The 18,895-nt window shown below is 33.9% G+C and overlaps 1 protein-coding gene across 1 annotated transcript in view; it reads left to right on the top strand.

The window, feature by feature from the left end:
- The window catches only part of Senp7 (SUMO specific peptidase 7), a 150,622-nt gene that overhangs the window by 74,543 nt on the left and 57,184 nt on the right, over positions 1-18,895 (top strand). The window contains exon 6 of the mRNA XM_077795332.1: positions 1,181-1,375. Within this exon, the coding sequence (XP_077651458.1) occupies positions 1,181-1,375 (195 nt within the window). The remainder of the gene's footprint in view (positions 1-1,180; positions 1,376-18,895) is intronic.

The raw sequence follows: 18,895 nt of genomic DNA, 5'->3' as shown, positions 1-18,895 counted from the left end.
ATACAGTAACAAGATCTTTTTTTTAATTGATTTTATTTTTTTTTAATACATGACAACAGTGGAATGCATTACAATCCTTATTACACATATATACCACAATTTTTCATATCTCTGTTTATATATAAGATATGTTGACACCCAATTCAAGTCTTCATACATATACTTTGTATAATGATGATAATCACATTCCACCAGCCTTGCTAATCCCCTTCAGTAACAAGATCTTAAAAAAAAATCACAATAATTTGTCTTGGGTTTGTCTGTTCAGAGTCAAATAGTAGTCTCCCTTTCTCCACCTTTACATCTGCCAAATTGGTGCTGGAATCCAGGGCCTTGTACATACTAAGCAAATAGTAGTCTTGAGGACATTGTTGTAGTGTGGCAAAGTACATCTTGTTTATAATAGCAACTTTGGCTAACCAAACAAATATCACACAACCCTCTTCAGAGTTATACAGTCCATTTGGTATAGATACAGATGCCACAATTTTAGAAAGTTGTAGCTTTAAAAATACACTTTGCTTTTCTAAATATTTAATTTATTGACGCTCTCCCTGATGCTGTTATAATATTAGCATATTAACCCCAGTATACATGCTGTTTCATTTATGGAATCTGTTATTACCATAGATGCAATATGTTTGATGTCTTTCTTGTTGGATGTGGTACTTGTCATTTGTCGATTATAAATACATAGTTTCCTATCAAGGCCCTTTCTCTGTTTTTTTTCTAAGTATATTGTTTCTCACAGAGTGTCAGTAAAGTACTGTTAGTGGCATATGGATAACAATTAAGGAGATTTGATGAATTGGCTTGTAGTAATCTGTGTTTCTAATAAATAATGGAAAAGAAAAAGCATTTTTTGAGAAAAATGGATTAATATTTTAAGCACTATAATAGCATCTACTAGTATACTTAAAGACATTATTGTGGCATACTGTGATTTATGCCATCATTTGTAAGAAGCAAGTACTTCTAGAAATAAAAGATACAAAATTTTGAGTATTCATATGTCAATTTCTAGGGTAATGTAGTTCTAATAGCTTACTTGTGCTAAGATGATATGAAAATTCAACTTCTTAGAATATATATATATGTATATATATACATATATGTATGTATATATTTTTTTAAATTGAAAACTCCAGTACAGTATGGTGTTTGTTATTCTGTGTGACAGGATACCCAGAGTTATACTGACGAATGTCCTGGGAACGGAGTTAGGAAGAAAATACATAAAGACCCCACCTGTAACTGAGGCCAGTTTGAGTGATACAGACAACTTGCAATCAGAGCAACTCTCTTCATCATCTGATGGCAGCCTAAAATCTTGTCCAAATCTAAATCCTCACAAGAGCTGTTTTTTATCTGAAAGGTATGTTTAGTGATAATTTTACTCAAAGTAATATATTTATTTTCATGAACCATCCCGTTCCCCCCCTCCCCAAGATATATTATTTATAAATGTGAGGTAAATTGTGCTCTGGTTACCATTCTTGTAATTTGGAAAAGTGGACACAGCCAGTGAATGAAATTTTAGTCACCTATTTCAGTATCTCAATTCATTTTTCTGGTATAATTGAAATCCATTTCCCTGACATCACTCTGTTCCTCCCTTGTTCTCTGGTCTATCTGTCCATCTGTCTGTTCATCCATCTGGCCTTATTCAATATGTTATATTCAGGTTCTAGAACTCTGTCACTTAGTGCTCAGTAAATATTTTGTTGAATGAATGACTGAATGCATTCCTCATGAAAATGGTTTGAGATAGCTGAATTCCACTAACATGTGTGGCTGTGTTAAAAAGAGAAATGTAAATCTGAAGTTGCCTTTATTTTAAGCACTAGAAGAACTTATGTGGACTGGAAATTAGAAAAAAAAATCTGTGGAAAAGGGAATTTCATTTAGTAAATTCTACTAGGCTTTTTTTTTTTTTGCTTGTGCTGGGAATTGAACCTAGAGTCGCCTGTTTGCGAGGTAGGCACTCTACAAACTGAGCTATATCCCCAGCTCCTCTGTTAGATTTTTAAACTTTCATTTGCCATGAACTCCTGAAGTTCCTCTTTTATTTTCTGTTTTCAAACTATAAAATAAACCATTTTTATCTCAGTGAAAAATTGATTTGGTCTTAATTTCCACCACCCCATGATCTATCTAAAGGTAACTACTGGTTTGTATTTTCATTATAAGCCCAATACATTAAATATTGATAGTTGCCTTTTTAAAGGCTTATAAACAAAATTCTTACTCTTCTAACAAATATTGTCTTTTAAAACTGTTTATTTTATTATGAACTTCTGAATTTTTCTCCTTTTAGAAAATATTTTGTAGTTTCACAGAAGTGCTACTCAATTATCTGTATAATTTTAATTTTATACTTTAATAGACCTCTCTAAATTTGCCTCCTTTCAAAATGAGAATTTCATTGGAATTATCTAGTTACTAAATTTAATGTATAGTTGGAGATGTTATAAGTGTGCTTATCACATTATTATTGGTGTTTTGTTTCTGGCTTCTCTACTAGACATAAACCCCTAAAGGAAAGGCATAATGTCTTATTTACATTTATAGCCAATGCTTAGCTCAGTACACACTGAATTTTGTGCACTTAGGTTAATCCTTGTGGCATTTAATTTTAAGCCTCAGTTTTCTCAGAGATGTAAAAAGAGAAGTAATTTTTAAAAATACTTTTATTTATAGATGGACACAATACCTTTATTTTATTAATTTATTTTTATGTGGTGCTGAGGATCGAACCAGTGCCTCACACATACAGGCATGAGCTCTACCACTGAGCCACAATCCCAGCCCAAGATATAATTTTTAATGTCCTTTATGCTCTTAAAAATTGTTGTATTCTCTCTTATAATTCTTATGTTAGAATTCTTTGTGCACATAAAATATTATACAAATGAAAGTGTTATTGAAGATGCTTTTGTAGAAAAAACTTATTTTTTGGAGAAAAATTTTTATAATGTTGAATTTCATTATTATGATGGGTTTTTAAATATTTTTTAGTTGTAGATGGACATAATACCTTTATTTTATTTATTTTTATGTGGTGCTGAGGATCAAACATGGTGCCTCACACATGCTAGGCAAGTGCTCCACCACTGAGCTACACCTCTAGCCCCTTATGATGATTTTTATTATGATGTTGAATTCCATGTTTTCCTTGGAATTCAAATGGCATCAGTGCACAATCATACTGCTAGGAAAACAGCACTGTTGAGAGGATTGTTTTTAAATTTTTTTTTTATAGTTGTGGATGGACAAAATGCTTTTATTTTATTTCTTTATTTTTATATTGTGCTAAGGATCAAACCCAGTGCCTCACACGTGCTAGGCAACTGCTCTGCCACTGGCTACAGTCCCAGCTCTGTTGTGAGGATTCTTTGGAACTATTCAATTGTAATTTGTAGTTTATAGGCTTTATTGCTATCTGGGGCTAAAAAGTCATAATAATAATATGTATAAATATAAAAATATAATAACAATAGGTATAAAATTTCTGGTTGGTTTCAGAATTTATTTATTCAGAAGTCTAGCTGTCTTCAAGTTCTTCTAAATAGTTGTGAAATTTCCAGTTTTGTTTTGTTTTGTTTTTTGATATTGGGGATTGAACCCAGGCATGCTTAACCACTGAACCACATCCCCAGCCTTTTTTGTTTTTTATATTGAGATTTTCAGACAGGGTCTCACTAAGTTGCTTAGGTCCTTGCTAAGTTGCTGAGGCTGGCCTTGAACTTGTGATCCTCTTGCCTCAGCCTCCCAAGTCACTAGGATTACAGGTGTGTGCCACCATACCAGGTTCCAGTTGTTTTTGCTGTGCCCTCTGAAAATTCATTCTTTTGGTGGCATTCTTCCATTTGGAATAAGCATTAACTTTGGAGCCAGACAAATGGGTTCAGTTCTTATCTATACTACTAATGCACTGGCTTAGCTTGGCACGTTACTTATCCTATTTTTAAAACAGGGGTAATAATACATGTTTGAATTAGTATACAGATTTAAGGATAAATAATAAGTAATAAATGGCTGGTAATTGATAACTGGTAGTCATTATTTTTGTTCTCTCTTATTGCTGCGAATACAAAAATGACATTAAAGACGATTGCTGGAGTTGATGCTAATAAAGTTTATCCTGAGGATGTCAGTGTTTGATACTAAGACTGCTTTTGCATTAGCATTACTGATAAGACATTTGTCAAAGTCTTATTAGCATCACCATTTAGTTCAAGGAGGAGTATCGAGCTCCTTAAATTAAGCTTTAGTTCTCTCTTCCCTTAAAATGTCTTTGTTTTAAGAAGAATCCTGTGTATCCCATGGAAATACATTACAAAAATAGCTATACCACACTTTGGTAGGTATGCTCCAGTACAACTGAAATACAGGATGAACACAGAGTATGTTCAGAATGGTAGTCCTTTTGTAACCCACCTCCTCCCAGCTTCTCTGGCTAAAATCAGGATAAGTATTTATAAATTATTTAGATATTCCTAGGAGACATGATACTTTGACATTATTGTTCTGCTGTTATAGAGAAAGTAGTAAATACTTCTCTAGGAAGATGCAATGTCAAGTTAGAAACTCATAGATTTTGTGAGTTGAATAATGTGGTGCTGAGGATCGAACCCAGGGTATTCCACGTGCTAGGTGAGCGCTCTACCACTGAGCCACAATCCCAGCCTGGACATTTTGTATTCTTAACCATCACCTCTCCTTTGCTAACCTCCATTTTACTCTCTGCTTCTTCGAGTTCCATTATTTTAGAGTCCACACATGTATGTATGAGAGCATGTAGTATTTGTTTTTCTGTGCCTAGTTTATCTCACTGATATAGTGTTCTCCAACCCACGTTGTCACAAACTACAAAATTTCTTTCTTTTTCCATGTTGGGTAGTGTTCTATTGGGCATATAGACCACAGAGTTCCATTGTGTCTACAGACTACGTTGTTCATTTATCTGTTGCTGGTGTCCAAATAACTTAGCTATTGTGAATAGTGCTGCAGGGAACATAGACATGCATATATCTCTTAGGCATACTAATTTTAAATCTTCTGGGTAAATACTTAGAAGTGGGATTGCTGGATCAAAAAATATTTCTGATTTTAGTTTTTTGAAGAACCTCCGTGAAGTTTTCCATGTCTTCACTAATTTACATTTTCACCAACAGTATAAAGGTTTCCCTTTTCTCTACATCCTCTTCAACACTTGTTATCTTCTGTTTTGACAAAACCATTCTCATGGATGTGAGGCAATATCTCACATGATTTTATTTTCTATTTCTCCTATGATTAGGGATATTGAGCTTATTAAGAGGTCTCTAGGCCATTTGCATGTCTTCTTTTGAGAAATGTCTTTTTAGGTCCCATGTTTATTTTTTAAATTGAATTGTGTTCTTCCTATAGAGTTGTTTGAGTTCCTTATGTATTTTGGATATTAATCTCTTATCAAATGTGTATGGCTTGCAGGTATTTTCTCTTAGTTCTTAGGTTGTCTCTTCACTATGTTCATTGTTTCCTTTCTCATATAGAAGCTTTTTATTTTAATGTAATACCATTTGCCTATTTTTGCTTTTATTTCTTGTACTCCCCCACTCCCCCACCTTTGGTACTAGGGATTAAACTCAGGGGCACTCAACTGCTGAACCAAATCCCTATTTTGTATTTTATTTAGAGACAGGGTCTTACTGAGTTGCCTAGTGCCTCACTGTTGCTGAGGCTGTCTTTGAACTCGCAATCCTCCTGCCTCAGCCTCCTGAGCCACTGGGATTACTGGCATGCACCACCTCACCTTGCTTCTTCCTATATTTTTGAAGTCTTGTCTGAAAAAATGATCACTCAGATCAATGTTGTATGATTTTACCTCTGTTTTCTTCTAGTAAATTTAGTTTTAAGTCTTTTGATTAAGTCTTTTTAATCCAGTTTGATTTGAGTTTTGTAAATGGTATGAGATAAGGGTCCAGTTTCTTTCTTCTCTGAATGAATATTCAGTTTCTCACTCTAATTATTGAAAATTTCAAGTCTCTCCTTTTCACAATATGTATTCTTGATACCTTTTTCTAAAATTGATTAATTGTATATGCATGGGTGCATTTTGGTGATCTCTATTCTGTTTGTATATTCATCTGTTGTTATGCCATTATTATGATGATTTATTATTTATTTGTTTTTGTGGTGGTAGGAATCAAATCCAGGGTCTCATGCATACTGGGAAGGTACTTTACCACTGAGCAACATTCCTAGACCCTTTGTTTTAATTACTGTTGCTTTGTAGTATAGTTTGAAATCTGGTGGAGTGATGTTTCCGGTTGTTCTTTTTAGTCATGATTGCTTCTTTTTCATATTTTTTTGTGGTTTCATATGAATTTTAGAATTTTTTTCTGTTTCTATGCAAAGTGACATTGGAAATTTGATAGAGATTGCATTGAATTTCAAGGTAACCTTGATAGAATGCACATTTTAACAAAATTATTTTTACCCATGAATGTGGACTATCATTCCATTTGTGTCATCTTCAATTTGTTTATTTATTTTTCAGTGTATAGGTGTTTTACCTCCTTTGTTAAATCTATTCTAAAGTATTTTATATTAATTGTTTGTAACTATTTTAAATGGCATTGTTCTTTTGTCATAGTATTTGTTGTTATATATAGAAATACTACTGGTTTGTGTTTATTTTGTATTCTGCAGCTTTACCAAATTAGTTTATTAATTCTAACAGCGTTTTGATGGAATCCTTGGTTTTCTGTATATATAAGATTATGTCATCAGCCTATAGTGACAGTTCTGTTTTTTCCTTTCCTCTTTGAACGCTTTTTATTTTTCTTTTGTCTAATTACTCTGGCAAGAACTTCTATTATTGTGTTGAATAAAAGTAGTGAGAATAGAAATCCTTATTTTGTTTTGGATCTTACAAGGAAAAGCCTTCAAATTTTCCCATTGGGTATGATGTTAGCGATAGGTACATAATATATGACCTTTATTTTGTTGACATACATCTCTCTTACCTATTTTGTTGTGAGCCTTTATCATGAACGATTTGTCAAATGCTTTTTCTGCATCTATGGAAATGATTGTATTTTTTGTCTTCTGTTCATATGATTTATTTCATTTATTGATTTGCACATGTTGAAACACCCTTGCACATGTGGAATAAATCCCAGCTAATTGTGGTGAATATTCTTTTTCGTGTGCAGTTGGATTTAGCTTGCTTGTATTGAGGATTTTTGCAATTCATCAAGTATATTGGCTTGTAGTTTTTCTTTCTTGTGATGTCCTTGTTTCTCTGATATCAGGACAATGTTTGTCTAATACAAAGAGTTTTGGAAGTATTTCCTACTTTTGCATTTTTTTGGAAGAATATTTCAAAGAGTGGAATTCTTCTTTAAATGTTTGGTAGAATTCAGTAGTGAAACCATTAGGTTCTGGGCTTTTCTTTGATGGAACACTTTTTTTTTTTTTAATGCTGGGGATTGAACCCAGGGCCTTGTGCATGTGAGTTATATCCATCCCCAACTGAGTTATATCCCCAGCCCAGATAGAAGACTTTTTATTACTGATTCATTTTTCTTTCTTTTGTTGATCTGTTTAGATATTCTGTTTCTTCATGATTCAGTCTTGGTGGTTGTATATGTTTAGGAATTCATCATTTCTTCTGAGTTACCCAATTTGGGGGATAATTATTTATAATAGTCTTCTGGATTTTTGCATTTCTGCAGTATCTTGTAATATCTCATTTCCTTTCCAATTTTATTTAAATCTTCTACCTTTTTTTTTAGTTTTGTTGTTTATATTACATTTTCAAACAACCAACTCTTTATTTTCATTACTCTTTCCAAAGTCTTCATTTCATTTATTTCTGGTAGAATATTTATTATTTATTCCTTCTGTTTACATTGTTCTTTCTTTTCTCTTTCCTTAAGGTAAAATACTCAGTTTGTTTACTTAGAGATTTTTTGGGGGAGCGGGGAGGTGATGCTTGGGATAGAACCCAGGGTTTGTGCTCTACCGTTGAACTACATCCTCAGCTCCTCTTTCTTTTTTGATGTAGTCATTTATTATATTTTTTTTAAGATTTAGATTGCATTTATTTTTGTCTGTAAAGGCACAATTCATTAACACTTATTGTGACTTATTAACATTTTATTTATACTTTCTGTTTATCCTACTTGAACTTTTTTCTCCCCTCTTGTATTTTTAAAATTAATTGTCTTGTATTTTATTTTTAGCCCTTCTGTTTTAGGATATTTAGACTCTTAATTTTATACTCAAGTAGTTTACTAGAAATTATAATAGTTTTCTAGAAATTATAAATCCTAGTAATTTTGTAGAAATTGACCTTTTTAGGTCAATCAAATATATTATAAAATCAAAAAGGTTAATGTTAGTGTTATATTCTTTTTGGACAATATTAGAATCTTAATCTACTTTAAATACTTTCACATTTTTGTGTTAGCCATCACCACTATTCATCTCCAGAACATTATCCCTTTTATCAAACTGAAACTTTGTACTGATTAAAAAATACCTTTCTATCCCAGAAACATGGCAGTATTAGTTCTTTTTTAAAGGTTTTGTAAAACTCTGCTGTATACCCATCTGGTCCTGGGCTTTTCTTGGTTGGTAGTCTTTTGATGGTTTCTTCTATTTCCTCCCGTTGTTATTGGTCTGTTTAAGTTGTGTGTATCCTCTTGATTCACTGTGGGCAAATCATATACTTAAGAAATTTATCAATGTCTTCACTATCTTCTATTTTATTGGAGTATAAGGTTTCAAAATAATTTCTAATTATCTTCTGTATTTCTCTAGTGTCTGTTGTGATATTGCCTTTTTCATCCCGTATGCTAGTAATTTGAGTTCTCTCTCTTTTTCTCTTCATTAGTATGGCTAAGGTTCTGTCGATAACCAAGTTTTAGTTTTGTCAACTTTTTCAATTGTTTCTTTTGTTTCAATTTCATTGATTTCAGCTCTGATTTTAATTATTTCTTGCCTTCTACTACATTTGCTGTTGTTTTCCTCTTCTTTTTCTAGGGTTCTGAGATGAAGTGTGAGATCATTTATTTGTTGATTTTTTCTTTTTTTGAGTAATGAACTCCAAGCAGTGAATTTCCCTCTTAGAACTGCTTTCATTGTGTCCCATAGATTCTGATATATTGTGTCTGTGTTTTCATTTATCTCTAAGAATTTTTTGATTTCTTCCTTGATGTCTTCTGTAACCCCTTGATCATTCAGTAACATATTGTTCATTCTCCAAGTGATGTAGGATTTTTCTTTTCTTCTTTTATTGTTGATTTCCAGTTTCATTCCATTATGATCAGATAAGATGCATGGTATTATCTCCACTCCTTTATAATTTCTAAGAGTTGCCCTATGGCATAATATATGGTCTATTTTTGAGAAGGATCCATGTGCTGCTGAGAAAAAAGTATATCCGCTTTATGATGGTTGATATATTGTATCTATGTCGGTTAAGTCTAGGTTATTAATTGTGTTATTGAGTTCTATAGTTTCTTTATTCAACTTTTGTTTGGAAGATCTGTCCATTGGTGAGAGAGGTGTGTTGAAGTCACTCATAATTAGTGTGTTGTTGTCTATTTGTCTCTTGAACTTGAGGAGAGTTTGTTTTATGAACTGAGCAGCACCATTGTTTGGTGCATACAAATTGATAATTGCTATGTCTTGTTGGTGAATGGTTCCCTTTAACAGTATATAGTGTCCTTCCTTATCCCTTTTGATTAACTTAGGCTTGATGTCAATTTCATTCGATATGAGGATGGCCACCCCTGCTTGCTTCTGAAGACCATGTGGGTGGTATGATTTTTCCCAACCTTTCACCTTCAGCCTGTGTATGTCTTTTCCTATCAGATGAGTCTCCTGAAGGCAGCATGTTGTTGGATCTATTTTTTAAATCCAGGTTACCAGCCTATGTTGCTTTATTGGTGAGTTTAAGCCATTAATATTTAAGGTTACTCTTGATATATGGTTTGTACTTCCAGTCATGTTTGCTTATTTATTTATTTATTTATTTGTAATTTGGTTTGTTTTTCCCTATTTTATTAGTTCCCCCTGCTTTACTGAGGTACTACCCACTGTTGGTTTTGGTTGTTTTTTTTTTTTTTTTTCATTTCCTCTTCATGGATTGTTTTGCCCAAAATGCTTTGCAGTGCTGGTTTTCTGGTTGCGAATTCTTTTAACTTTTTTTTTATCGTGAAATTTTTTTATTTTGTTGTCAAACCTGAAGCTTAATTTTGCTGGATATAATATTCTTGGTTGGCACCCATTATCTTTCAGCGTTTGAAATACATTTTCCCAGGATCTTCTCGCTTTCAGTGTGTGTGATGAAAAATCATCCGTTAACCTAATTGGTTTACCCCTGAATGTAATCTGCCTCCTTTCTCTTGTAGCTTTTAATATTGTCTCCTTGTTCTGTATGTTGGATATCTTTATAATAATGTGTCTTGGAGTTGGTCTATTGTGGTTTTGTATGTTCGGCGCCCTGTAGGCTTCTAGGATTTGGACATCCATTTCATTTTTTATGTCTGGAAAGTTTTCTAAAATTATTTCATTCAACAGATTGCTCATTCCTTTGTTTTGGACATCTATACCTTCCTCTATCCCAATGACTTAAGTTTTTTTTTTAAATGATATCCCATATCTCTTGGATGTTTTGCTCGTGGTTTCTTACCAGCCTTTCTGAGTTGATTAGACTCTTTTCGAGATGATATATTTTGTCTTCATTGTCTGATATTCTGACTTCTCCTTGATCTTCTCTACTGGTAATACTCTCATTTGAGTTTCTAATTTGGTTTATAGTTTCCTTCATTTCTAGGATTACTGTTTGATTTTTTTATAACCTCTATCTCCCAGTAGAGTTGTTCTTTTGCTTCTTGAATTTGTTTATGTAATTCGTTGTCGAAGTGTTCTTATTTTTTTTGCATTTGCTGTCTAATGACCTCTTTAAGATTTCATTCTATCTGAGTTATGCCTTGAGTTCTTTATCTGACCATTTTTCTGATGCCTCTAGGTTATCCTATAAATTTAAGCTGTCCTGCATTGTTTGTAATCCTTTTTTTCCTTGTTTTTTCATGATGCTCACATTACTTTCCAGCTCTGTTTGACTGCTGTGTTACTATTTTCTCCTATAAATTTGTTTTGGTTTTGTATATCTCTGGGACCTCTCCTTTTGTGTGCAGTTTTTCACGGAGTGTTCTTAATATCTCTATTGGTTTCACCTGGCTTAATTTGAAAGCCTCTTCGAAACTGTTTCAAATGAAGTTTGTAATGGCCCTTAAAAGTAGATATACAGGCTAACTGGACAATAATGATAGTAGTCAGTAGTATTCTCATTGCTCCCAGAAACACAGTAGAATTATTGTTAATCAAATCTGATATCAGGGACACTATGTGAATAGCAAATGGTGGCTTTTTTCTGACCCTTATTTCTTACTGCATTCCTTCATGTTTAGTTTTTTTTTGAGTGAAATATTTTAATAAGGATCCTTATTTCCTCTTGTGTATTTTCTTTTGTGAATACCATTGTAATTTCATTTAACAATTTATAATATTTGAATTTGAATTTTTACCAGTTTAACTTTAATAACATCAAAGACTCTTCTCCTATACATCTTTCAGTTATTGATGTCACAGAATTACATCTTTTTTCACTGTATACTCAAAAGTAATATAACAATTATTTAAAAAATACTCTAGAGTAATATCACATAGAAAACAGAATTATGGAGGGAGATTCTTTTGGTGAGCCTACTGTCTATGTGGTATAGGGCTGCTGAGCTGGGTTTGGAGTCTCACCTTCTGACTGTCCAATTATGTGAATGAAACACAAGATTTTATGACTTAAAGCACTGTAGAAGTGAAGGGAGCCTAAGGAAAAACCAGGTGCTATAGTCTTCCCTGTGAGCTCAGAGAGGACTGATGGTCATACAGAAAAGTTGTCTTTTCAATAAAAGACACCTGTTGAAGCTTGCTAAAAAGAAAAAGTAGAAAATAAGACAGGTCAGAGGCCTACCATGCAATGCAAGATTGTGACTAGAAAACCAGGATAAATTCAGGTGCATACAGTGTTTTATTCAGGGGAGTATGGAACAGTCATACCTAAGAGATCCTGGGTCCCTCTCACCCTTTGAGTCAGGTGGATCACAGGACCAGCTTGAGTGGGACAGGAATTCAATCAGGCAGGTGGGAGTGAGTATACACTTGGGGACTGAGGTCAGGTTGCTAGGAAGGGTGGGATCTACAGGTGCCAGAGAGCAAAGGATTTTGGCTCTTAACCCAGCCGAGTCTCCTGGGTTGCAGACTCCAAGCATGGATTGGCAGCTACCTGGCCTTGGATTGTGCTGATTTTAAATCTTCAGACCATTCGCCATTCAACAAAGCATCAGGGTCCTAACTAGACCTAAACCCCCACCTTCAGAACCATTGGAATTTCTCTCACAGAACTTTACAGCAACCCTATCCTAGAGTGGAGGACATAATAGTCTCCAACTTGCTCCACCTCATATTGCCCAGAAGAGAAGCCAAGAATTTTTGAACTCACACTGGCAATACGATGAACAACATAAAAAGAGGAAGGTCTTGACAGACTGCGGCTACTACTCTTGTGTGCAGTACATACCTGAAGAAAAAATAGAAAAACACTTGGGAACATACAAACAACATATATTATCACTAACAATTTTAATTACTGCAATGAAACAATTCCTTAATTTTTCATCAAGAACTTTTTCCCTCCTTCTTTCTTTTCTCTTTTTGTTTGATTTTGTGCTGCATGGTTTCTGGACATTTATACATATGCAATTTGTCTTTACTCATTTCTATCATATTTTGAAGATAGTTATTTTTCATGACTCTGTGTTTTGGGGGCTAAGGGTTTTGATCAGTATGTTTTGTTTTTCACCTATTTCTTATGATTTCTTTCTTTTCTTTTGCTAATAGTCAAATTCTATCGCTCTCTCTTCACTCTTCTTTAATTTTTTTTACTTCTACTTTCTCTTTTCCATCATAATCATCACATCCTACGTTACTTCCGCATTCTACCTGTTTACCTATTAAATCCTTTTGCAAATTGACTAATTTTATTGTTGGCAATTGCTTATCATACCATTTCTGTTTATTGTACCAATTAATATTGTAGATGTCATAGTAGGAGCTAAGTACTAAGTATAATGATGTATATTGTTTGCATTGGTGGTTGTTATTATTTACCTCCCCCTAAACCATGAGTACTACTAGTAACCTTCAGGGACACTTTAAATTTATAGGGTAGAAACTCTGATGCCTCAGATTCATACTGATAAATGGTAGCACACAAACAATATGAAGAAGCAAGGGAACAAACCATCCCCCCAAAAAAACAAAATACCTCAATAACAGAATCTATTGACATCACAGTGGAGGAACTATCAGAGAAGGAATTTAGAAAGTCCACAGTCAAACTGGTCTGTGAGGTAAAAGAAAATGTGAGGACTGAAATCAGAGCAAGTAAGAAGTAAAAGAGCATTTAATAGAGAGATAGGGATTCTGAAAAAGAATCAAACAAAAATCCTCTATAGGATAGAAGGAATCAACAAAACAAATTAAAAGTTCAATGAAAAGCATCACTAATAGATTAGACCACTAAAGATGCTGTTTCAGGAAATTAAGACAAATATAAAATCTTGAAAATAAAGTTGACCATAGAGAAAAGCCATTAGAGATCAGGAACAGATATTCGAGAAACCTGGGATAACAGTAAGAGGCCAAATTTGAGATTCATTGGATAGATAAAAGCTCTGAAGTACAAACTAAAGGAATATGCAATCTTTTCAGTGAAATATATCAGAAAATTTCCCAGACCTTAAGAATGAAATGGAAAATCAAACATGAGAGGCAAACAGGACTCCAAATATATAAAATTACAACAGACCCACTCCAAGGCACATTATTATGAAAATGCCTTACATATATAATAATGATAGAATTTTGAAAGATGCTAAAAAAAACTAGTTATAATTAGAGAGAACCAATGTGGATTTCAGCTGATTTCTCAACCCAAACAAATGCAAAGTAAAATTTCATGTTTAGAGTACTAGAAAAACTAGGGATAGTAAGAACATACCTCAACATTGTAAAAGCTATATACATTAAACCCAAGGCCAACATTATTCTAAATGCCAAAATATTGGAAGCATTCCCTCTAAAAACTGGAAAAAGACAGGGATATCCTCTTTCACCACTTCTATTCAACCTAGTCCTTGAAACTCTAGCCAGAGCAATTAGGCAAAAGAAAGAAATTAAAGCGTTTGCAGTAGGAAAAGTAGTGTTCAAATTGTTTGCCTATGACATGATCCTCTATTTAGAAGACCCAAAAACTCCACCAGAAAGCTTCTATAACTCATAAGTGAAGGCACAAAATAGCTGGATGAAAAATTAACCCCATAAATCAATTGCATTATAAATGCTGATTATGAATCAGCTGAAAGAGAAATTAGGAAAGCTATCCCATTCACAATAGCCTAAAAACAAAACAAAACAAACCTGGGAATTGAAACAAAAGAGGCAAAAGGCTTGTATAATGAAAACTTCAGAATACTAAAGAAGGAAATTGAAGAAGACCTTAAACATGGAAAGGCAGCCTATGTTCTTGGATAGGCATAATTAATATTGTCAAAATGGCCATACTACCAAAGATGCTATACATGTTTAAAGTACTTCTTATTAGAATTCCAATGATGTTCTTCATAGTAATAGAACTAGCAGTCACGAAATTAATTTGGAAAAACAGGAGGCCCAGAATAGCTAATGCAATCTTTAGTGAGAAAAGCAAAGCAGGAAGCATCACAATGCCAGACTTTAACTTATACTACAGAGTTATAGTAACAAAAACAGCATGGTATTGGCACTAAAACAGACATGCAAACTAATCAAACAGAATAGAAGACACAGAATCAAACCCACATATATACAGTTATTTCATACTAGACAAGGGTACCAAAAACATACATTGGAGAAAAGATAGTTTCTTCAAAATATGGTGGTGGAAAAACTGGAAATACATATGTAGTAGAATGAAATTTAACCCCATCTCTCACCTTGCACAAAACTCAAAGTGGATCAAAGACCTGATTATTAGACCAGAAACCCTGCATCTACTAGAAGAAAATGTAGGCCCAAAACTCCAACATGGTGGCTTTAGGAACCAACTTCTTCAACAAGAGTCCTAAAGCACAAGAAGAAAAATCAAGAATCACTAAAAAAACAATAGTAGTGCCCAACTTAGACTCAGAGCTTACTGAAAGTTATGAAATAAGGTTCTTATCTGAGAATATACTTGAAATTAGATAAGCTCCTGAATGTAAACTCTCTTGTTTGCATGGCTGTATGGATGCTGTTACACAGAACATTACAGACATTTAAGAATAAAAATATGTGCCATGTTCAAAAAAACTGCATTTTCAGGTATGCATAGTAGTATTAAATTTTTTTTTTAGTTGTAGTTGGACAAAATACCTTTAGCCCTGCTAGTAGTATTGATGAACAGTTGTATTGTACAAAAGAGTGAAGTATTAAACAAAATGTATAATATCAAAAAGAAAAAAAGAATCAATAAATGGGATGGTATCAAAATAAAAAGCTTCTTCCCACAAAGGAAGCAATCAAGAATATGATGAGAGAAGCTACAGAATGGGAGAAAATATTTACCACCTATTCCTCAGATAGAACATTAGTCTCCAGGATATACAAAGCACTCAAAAAGCTCAAGACCATAAAAAGAATCAACCCAATCAATAAATGGGCAAAAGAACTGAGCAGACAGAAGAAATATGAAGTCAACAAATATATGAAAAATGTTCAATATCTCTAGCAACTAGAGAAATACAAATTAAATCTATATTGAGATTCCATCTGACTTTAGTCAGAATGGCAATTTTCAAGAATACAAGTAACAATAAATGTTGGTGAAGATGTCGGGGAAAAGGTTTACTCGTACATTGCTGCTGGGAATGTAAAATTGTGCAACCACTATGGGAAAACAGTATGGGGATTCCTCAGGAAACTTGAATGGAACCACCGTTTGATCCAGTTATCTCAATCCTCAGCATTTACACAGTGGACTCAAAATCAGCATATTACAATGACACAGCCACATAAATGTTTATAACATCTCAGTTCAGAATAGCTAAGCTATTGAACCAACTTAGATGCCCTACAACGGATGAATGGATTAAGAAATGTTGTACATGTACACAGTGGAGTATTACTTAGCCATGAAGAATGAAATTATGGCATTTGCTGGTAAATGGATGGAAGTGGAGACTCTCATGCTAAGTGAAATAAGCCAATCCTCAAAAACCAAAGGTTGATTTTTTTCTCTGATACATGGATGCTGACACACAATAAGGGGATGGGCGAGGAAAGAATAGAAGTTCATTGGAGTAGACAAAGGGGAAGGAAAGGAAGGGAGGGGGATATGAATAGTAGAGACAGTAGAATTAATTAGACAGAACTTTCCTATGTACATGTATGAATACAGGACCAGTGAAACTCCTCATCATTTACAACCTCAAGAATGGGATCCTTATTAGAATAAGATATACTATATGTATGTATAATGTCAGAATACACTCACTCTACTGTCATGTATATCTAAAAAACAATTTTTTTAAATCAATAATTGGGATGGTTGCCGGGGTCCAGCCCCAGCGGGGTCCAGGGAGTCCTGAAGGAGGAGTGGCGTCGGCGAAAAGATGAGACAGGAGTCGTTCCGTTTGAGCAATCTTCAGAGAGAGAGCTAAAGCTGCTTTCTCTGGGTCCCCTTTTTATTACAATTTTTCTCATCATTATAGATTCTCAATACTTCATTGATTATATAATTTAAAACTTTGTCAAGACATGACATTTCCTTAACCATGATTGAGAGCACATCGATCTACATTCTTCCAGGATATGACCCCCAGCCATACAATCATCAAAGTACAGAATCATCAATAAAACATGTCACCAATTTACATCCTTCAGATTTTCCCAAGATTTACTATTTTTCCCAAGATATGTTATTTTCTTATTAACTAATGCCAAACTACGTAACCAGACTCTAAGTCTCCTAACCAATCATTAACCTAAAGTACACTTGTACTTTATTTTTAATCTAAAATTCCCATCTAAAAAAGTCCCTTTAAATCTTATATTTAAAATGTCCTAAAGTTTATGAATCATCCTTAAAACATATCAGAAACCTATATAACTAAAGACTTAAGAATTTCTAAACTTAAGAATCTAAATAAAATAATATTTCTAACATTATTCTAAAACTGTGTCTTATAAAGCTATTTTAATTGATTCCTAAATTTATTCTCATAAAACTGGTTGAGCTGCTTTCTCAGAGAGTTTCTTTGTTTCTCAGTCAAGGTACACTAGTTCTCAAAGAGTTTGTTTTTCAGTCAAGGTGCACTAGTTCTCAAAAAGTTTGTTTTTCAGAGGATGATTGTTGTCTGTTATTAGGTTTGTCCACAATGTACTAAGATTCTTCTATTTTGTCCTTGATATGCTGAGGGATGGTAGAACGGCCTCCAAGGCATGAACTACCTGTTCTGTTCTAGCCATCTGAAATTTAATTTGTTTGGCATTTAACATACTCATGCCTCCTGTAAGAAACATAAGCATGAAAATGCAAAGTCCCAATTACATAAAAAAGGGTCTCCTGGTTTCGGTTACCCACCAACCAGCGTGGCTTTGCCAGCATTCATCCTCACTGTGACCCTGTCAAGACAGTGAGTGGGGGATTGCCTTCACCAGATGGTATCAAACCTGAAAGCTTCACAGCCAAGGAAACAAGAACATGGAGAGAGAACCTATAGAAAGGTAGAAAATCTTTGCTACCTGCACCCTGGGTAAGTTGTTAATTTCCAGAATATCCAAATAACTCAAACAAACAAACAAACACACACACACACACACACACACACACACACACCCCAATTAATAAATAGGCAAAGGAATTAAACAGACACTTCTCAAAAGAAGAAATATGAACAGTCACTAAGTATATGAGAAAATGTTCAACATCTCTGGTAATTAGAGAAATGCAAATTAAAATTACACTGAGATTTCACTTCACTCCAACCAGAATGGCAATCAAGAATATAAGTAACAATAAATATTGGCGAGTATGTGGGGCAGAAGGTACACTCAGACATTGCTGGTAGGACTGCAAACTGGTGCAACCACTGTGGAAAGCAGTATGGAGATGCCTCAGAAAACTTGGAGTGGAACCACCATTTGACGCAGTTATCCTACTCCTTGGTTTATACCCCAAAGACTTAAAATCAGCAGCTCAATTCACAATAGCTAAACTATGGAACCAGTCTAGGTGCCTTTCAACAGATGAATGGATAAAGAAAATGTATATATATACACACACATACATATACACACACATAAACACACACATATACACACACATACATACACACACATACACACAATGGAATACTACTTTGTCATTAAAGAGAAGTAAAATTATGTCATTTTCTGGTAATATCATGCAAAGTGAAATAAGCCAATCCCAAGAGACCAATGGCCAAACAGCAAAGGAAACAAGAACACGGAGAGACAACCTACAGAAAGGTAGAAAATCTTTGCCAAATGTTCTCTCTGATATGTGGATGCTAACTCACAACAAGTGGGGTGGGTAGAGAAGAATAAAAGTGCTTTGGATTAAACAAAGGTGAATGAAGGGAATTGAGAGGGAATGGGAATGGGAAAGACAGTATAATGAATCATATGTTACTTTCCTGTGAGCATACATGAATACACAACCAATGTAATTCTACATCACATACAATCAGAAGAATGGGAAGTTATACTCCATATATGTATATATGTAAAAATACAT

The sequence above is a fragment of the Urocitellus parryii genome, chromosome 2, assembly GCF_045843805.1.
Source record: "Urocitellus parryii isolate mUroPar1 chromosome 2, mUroPar1.hap1, whole genome shotgun sequence".
NCBI lineage: Eukaryota > Metazoa > Chordata > Mammalia > Rodentia > Sciuridae > Urocitellus > Urocitellus parryii.
This window is presented reverse-complemented; position numbering and strand designations above follow the sequence as displayed.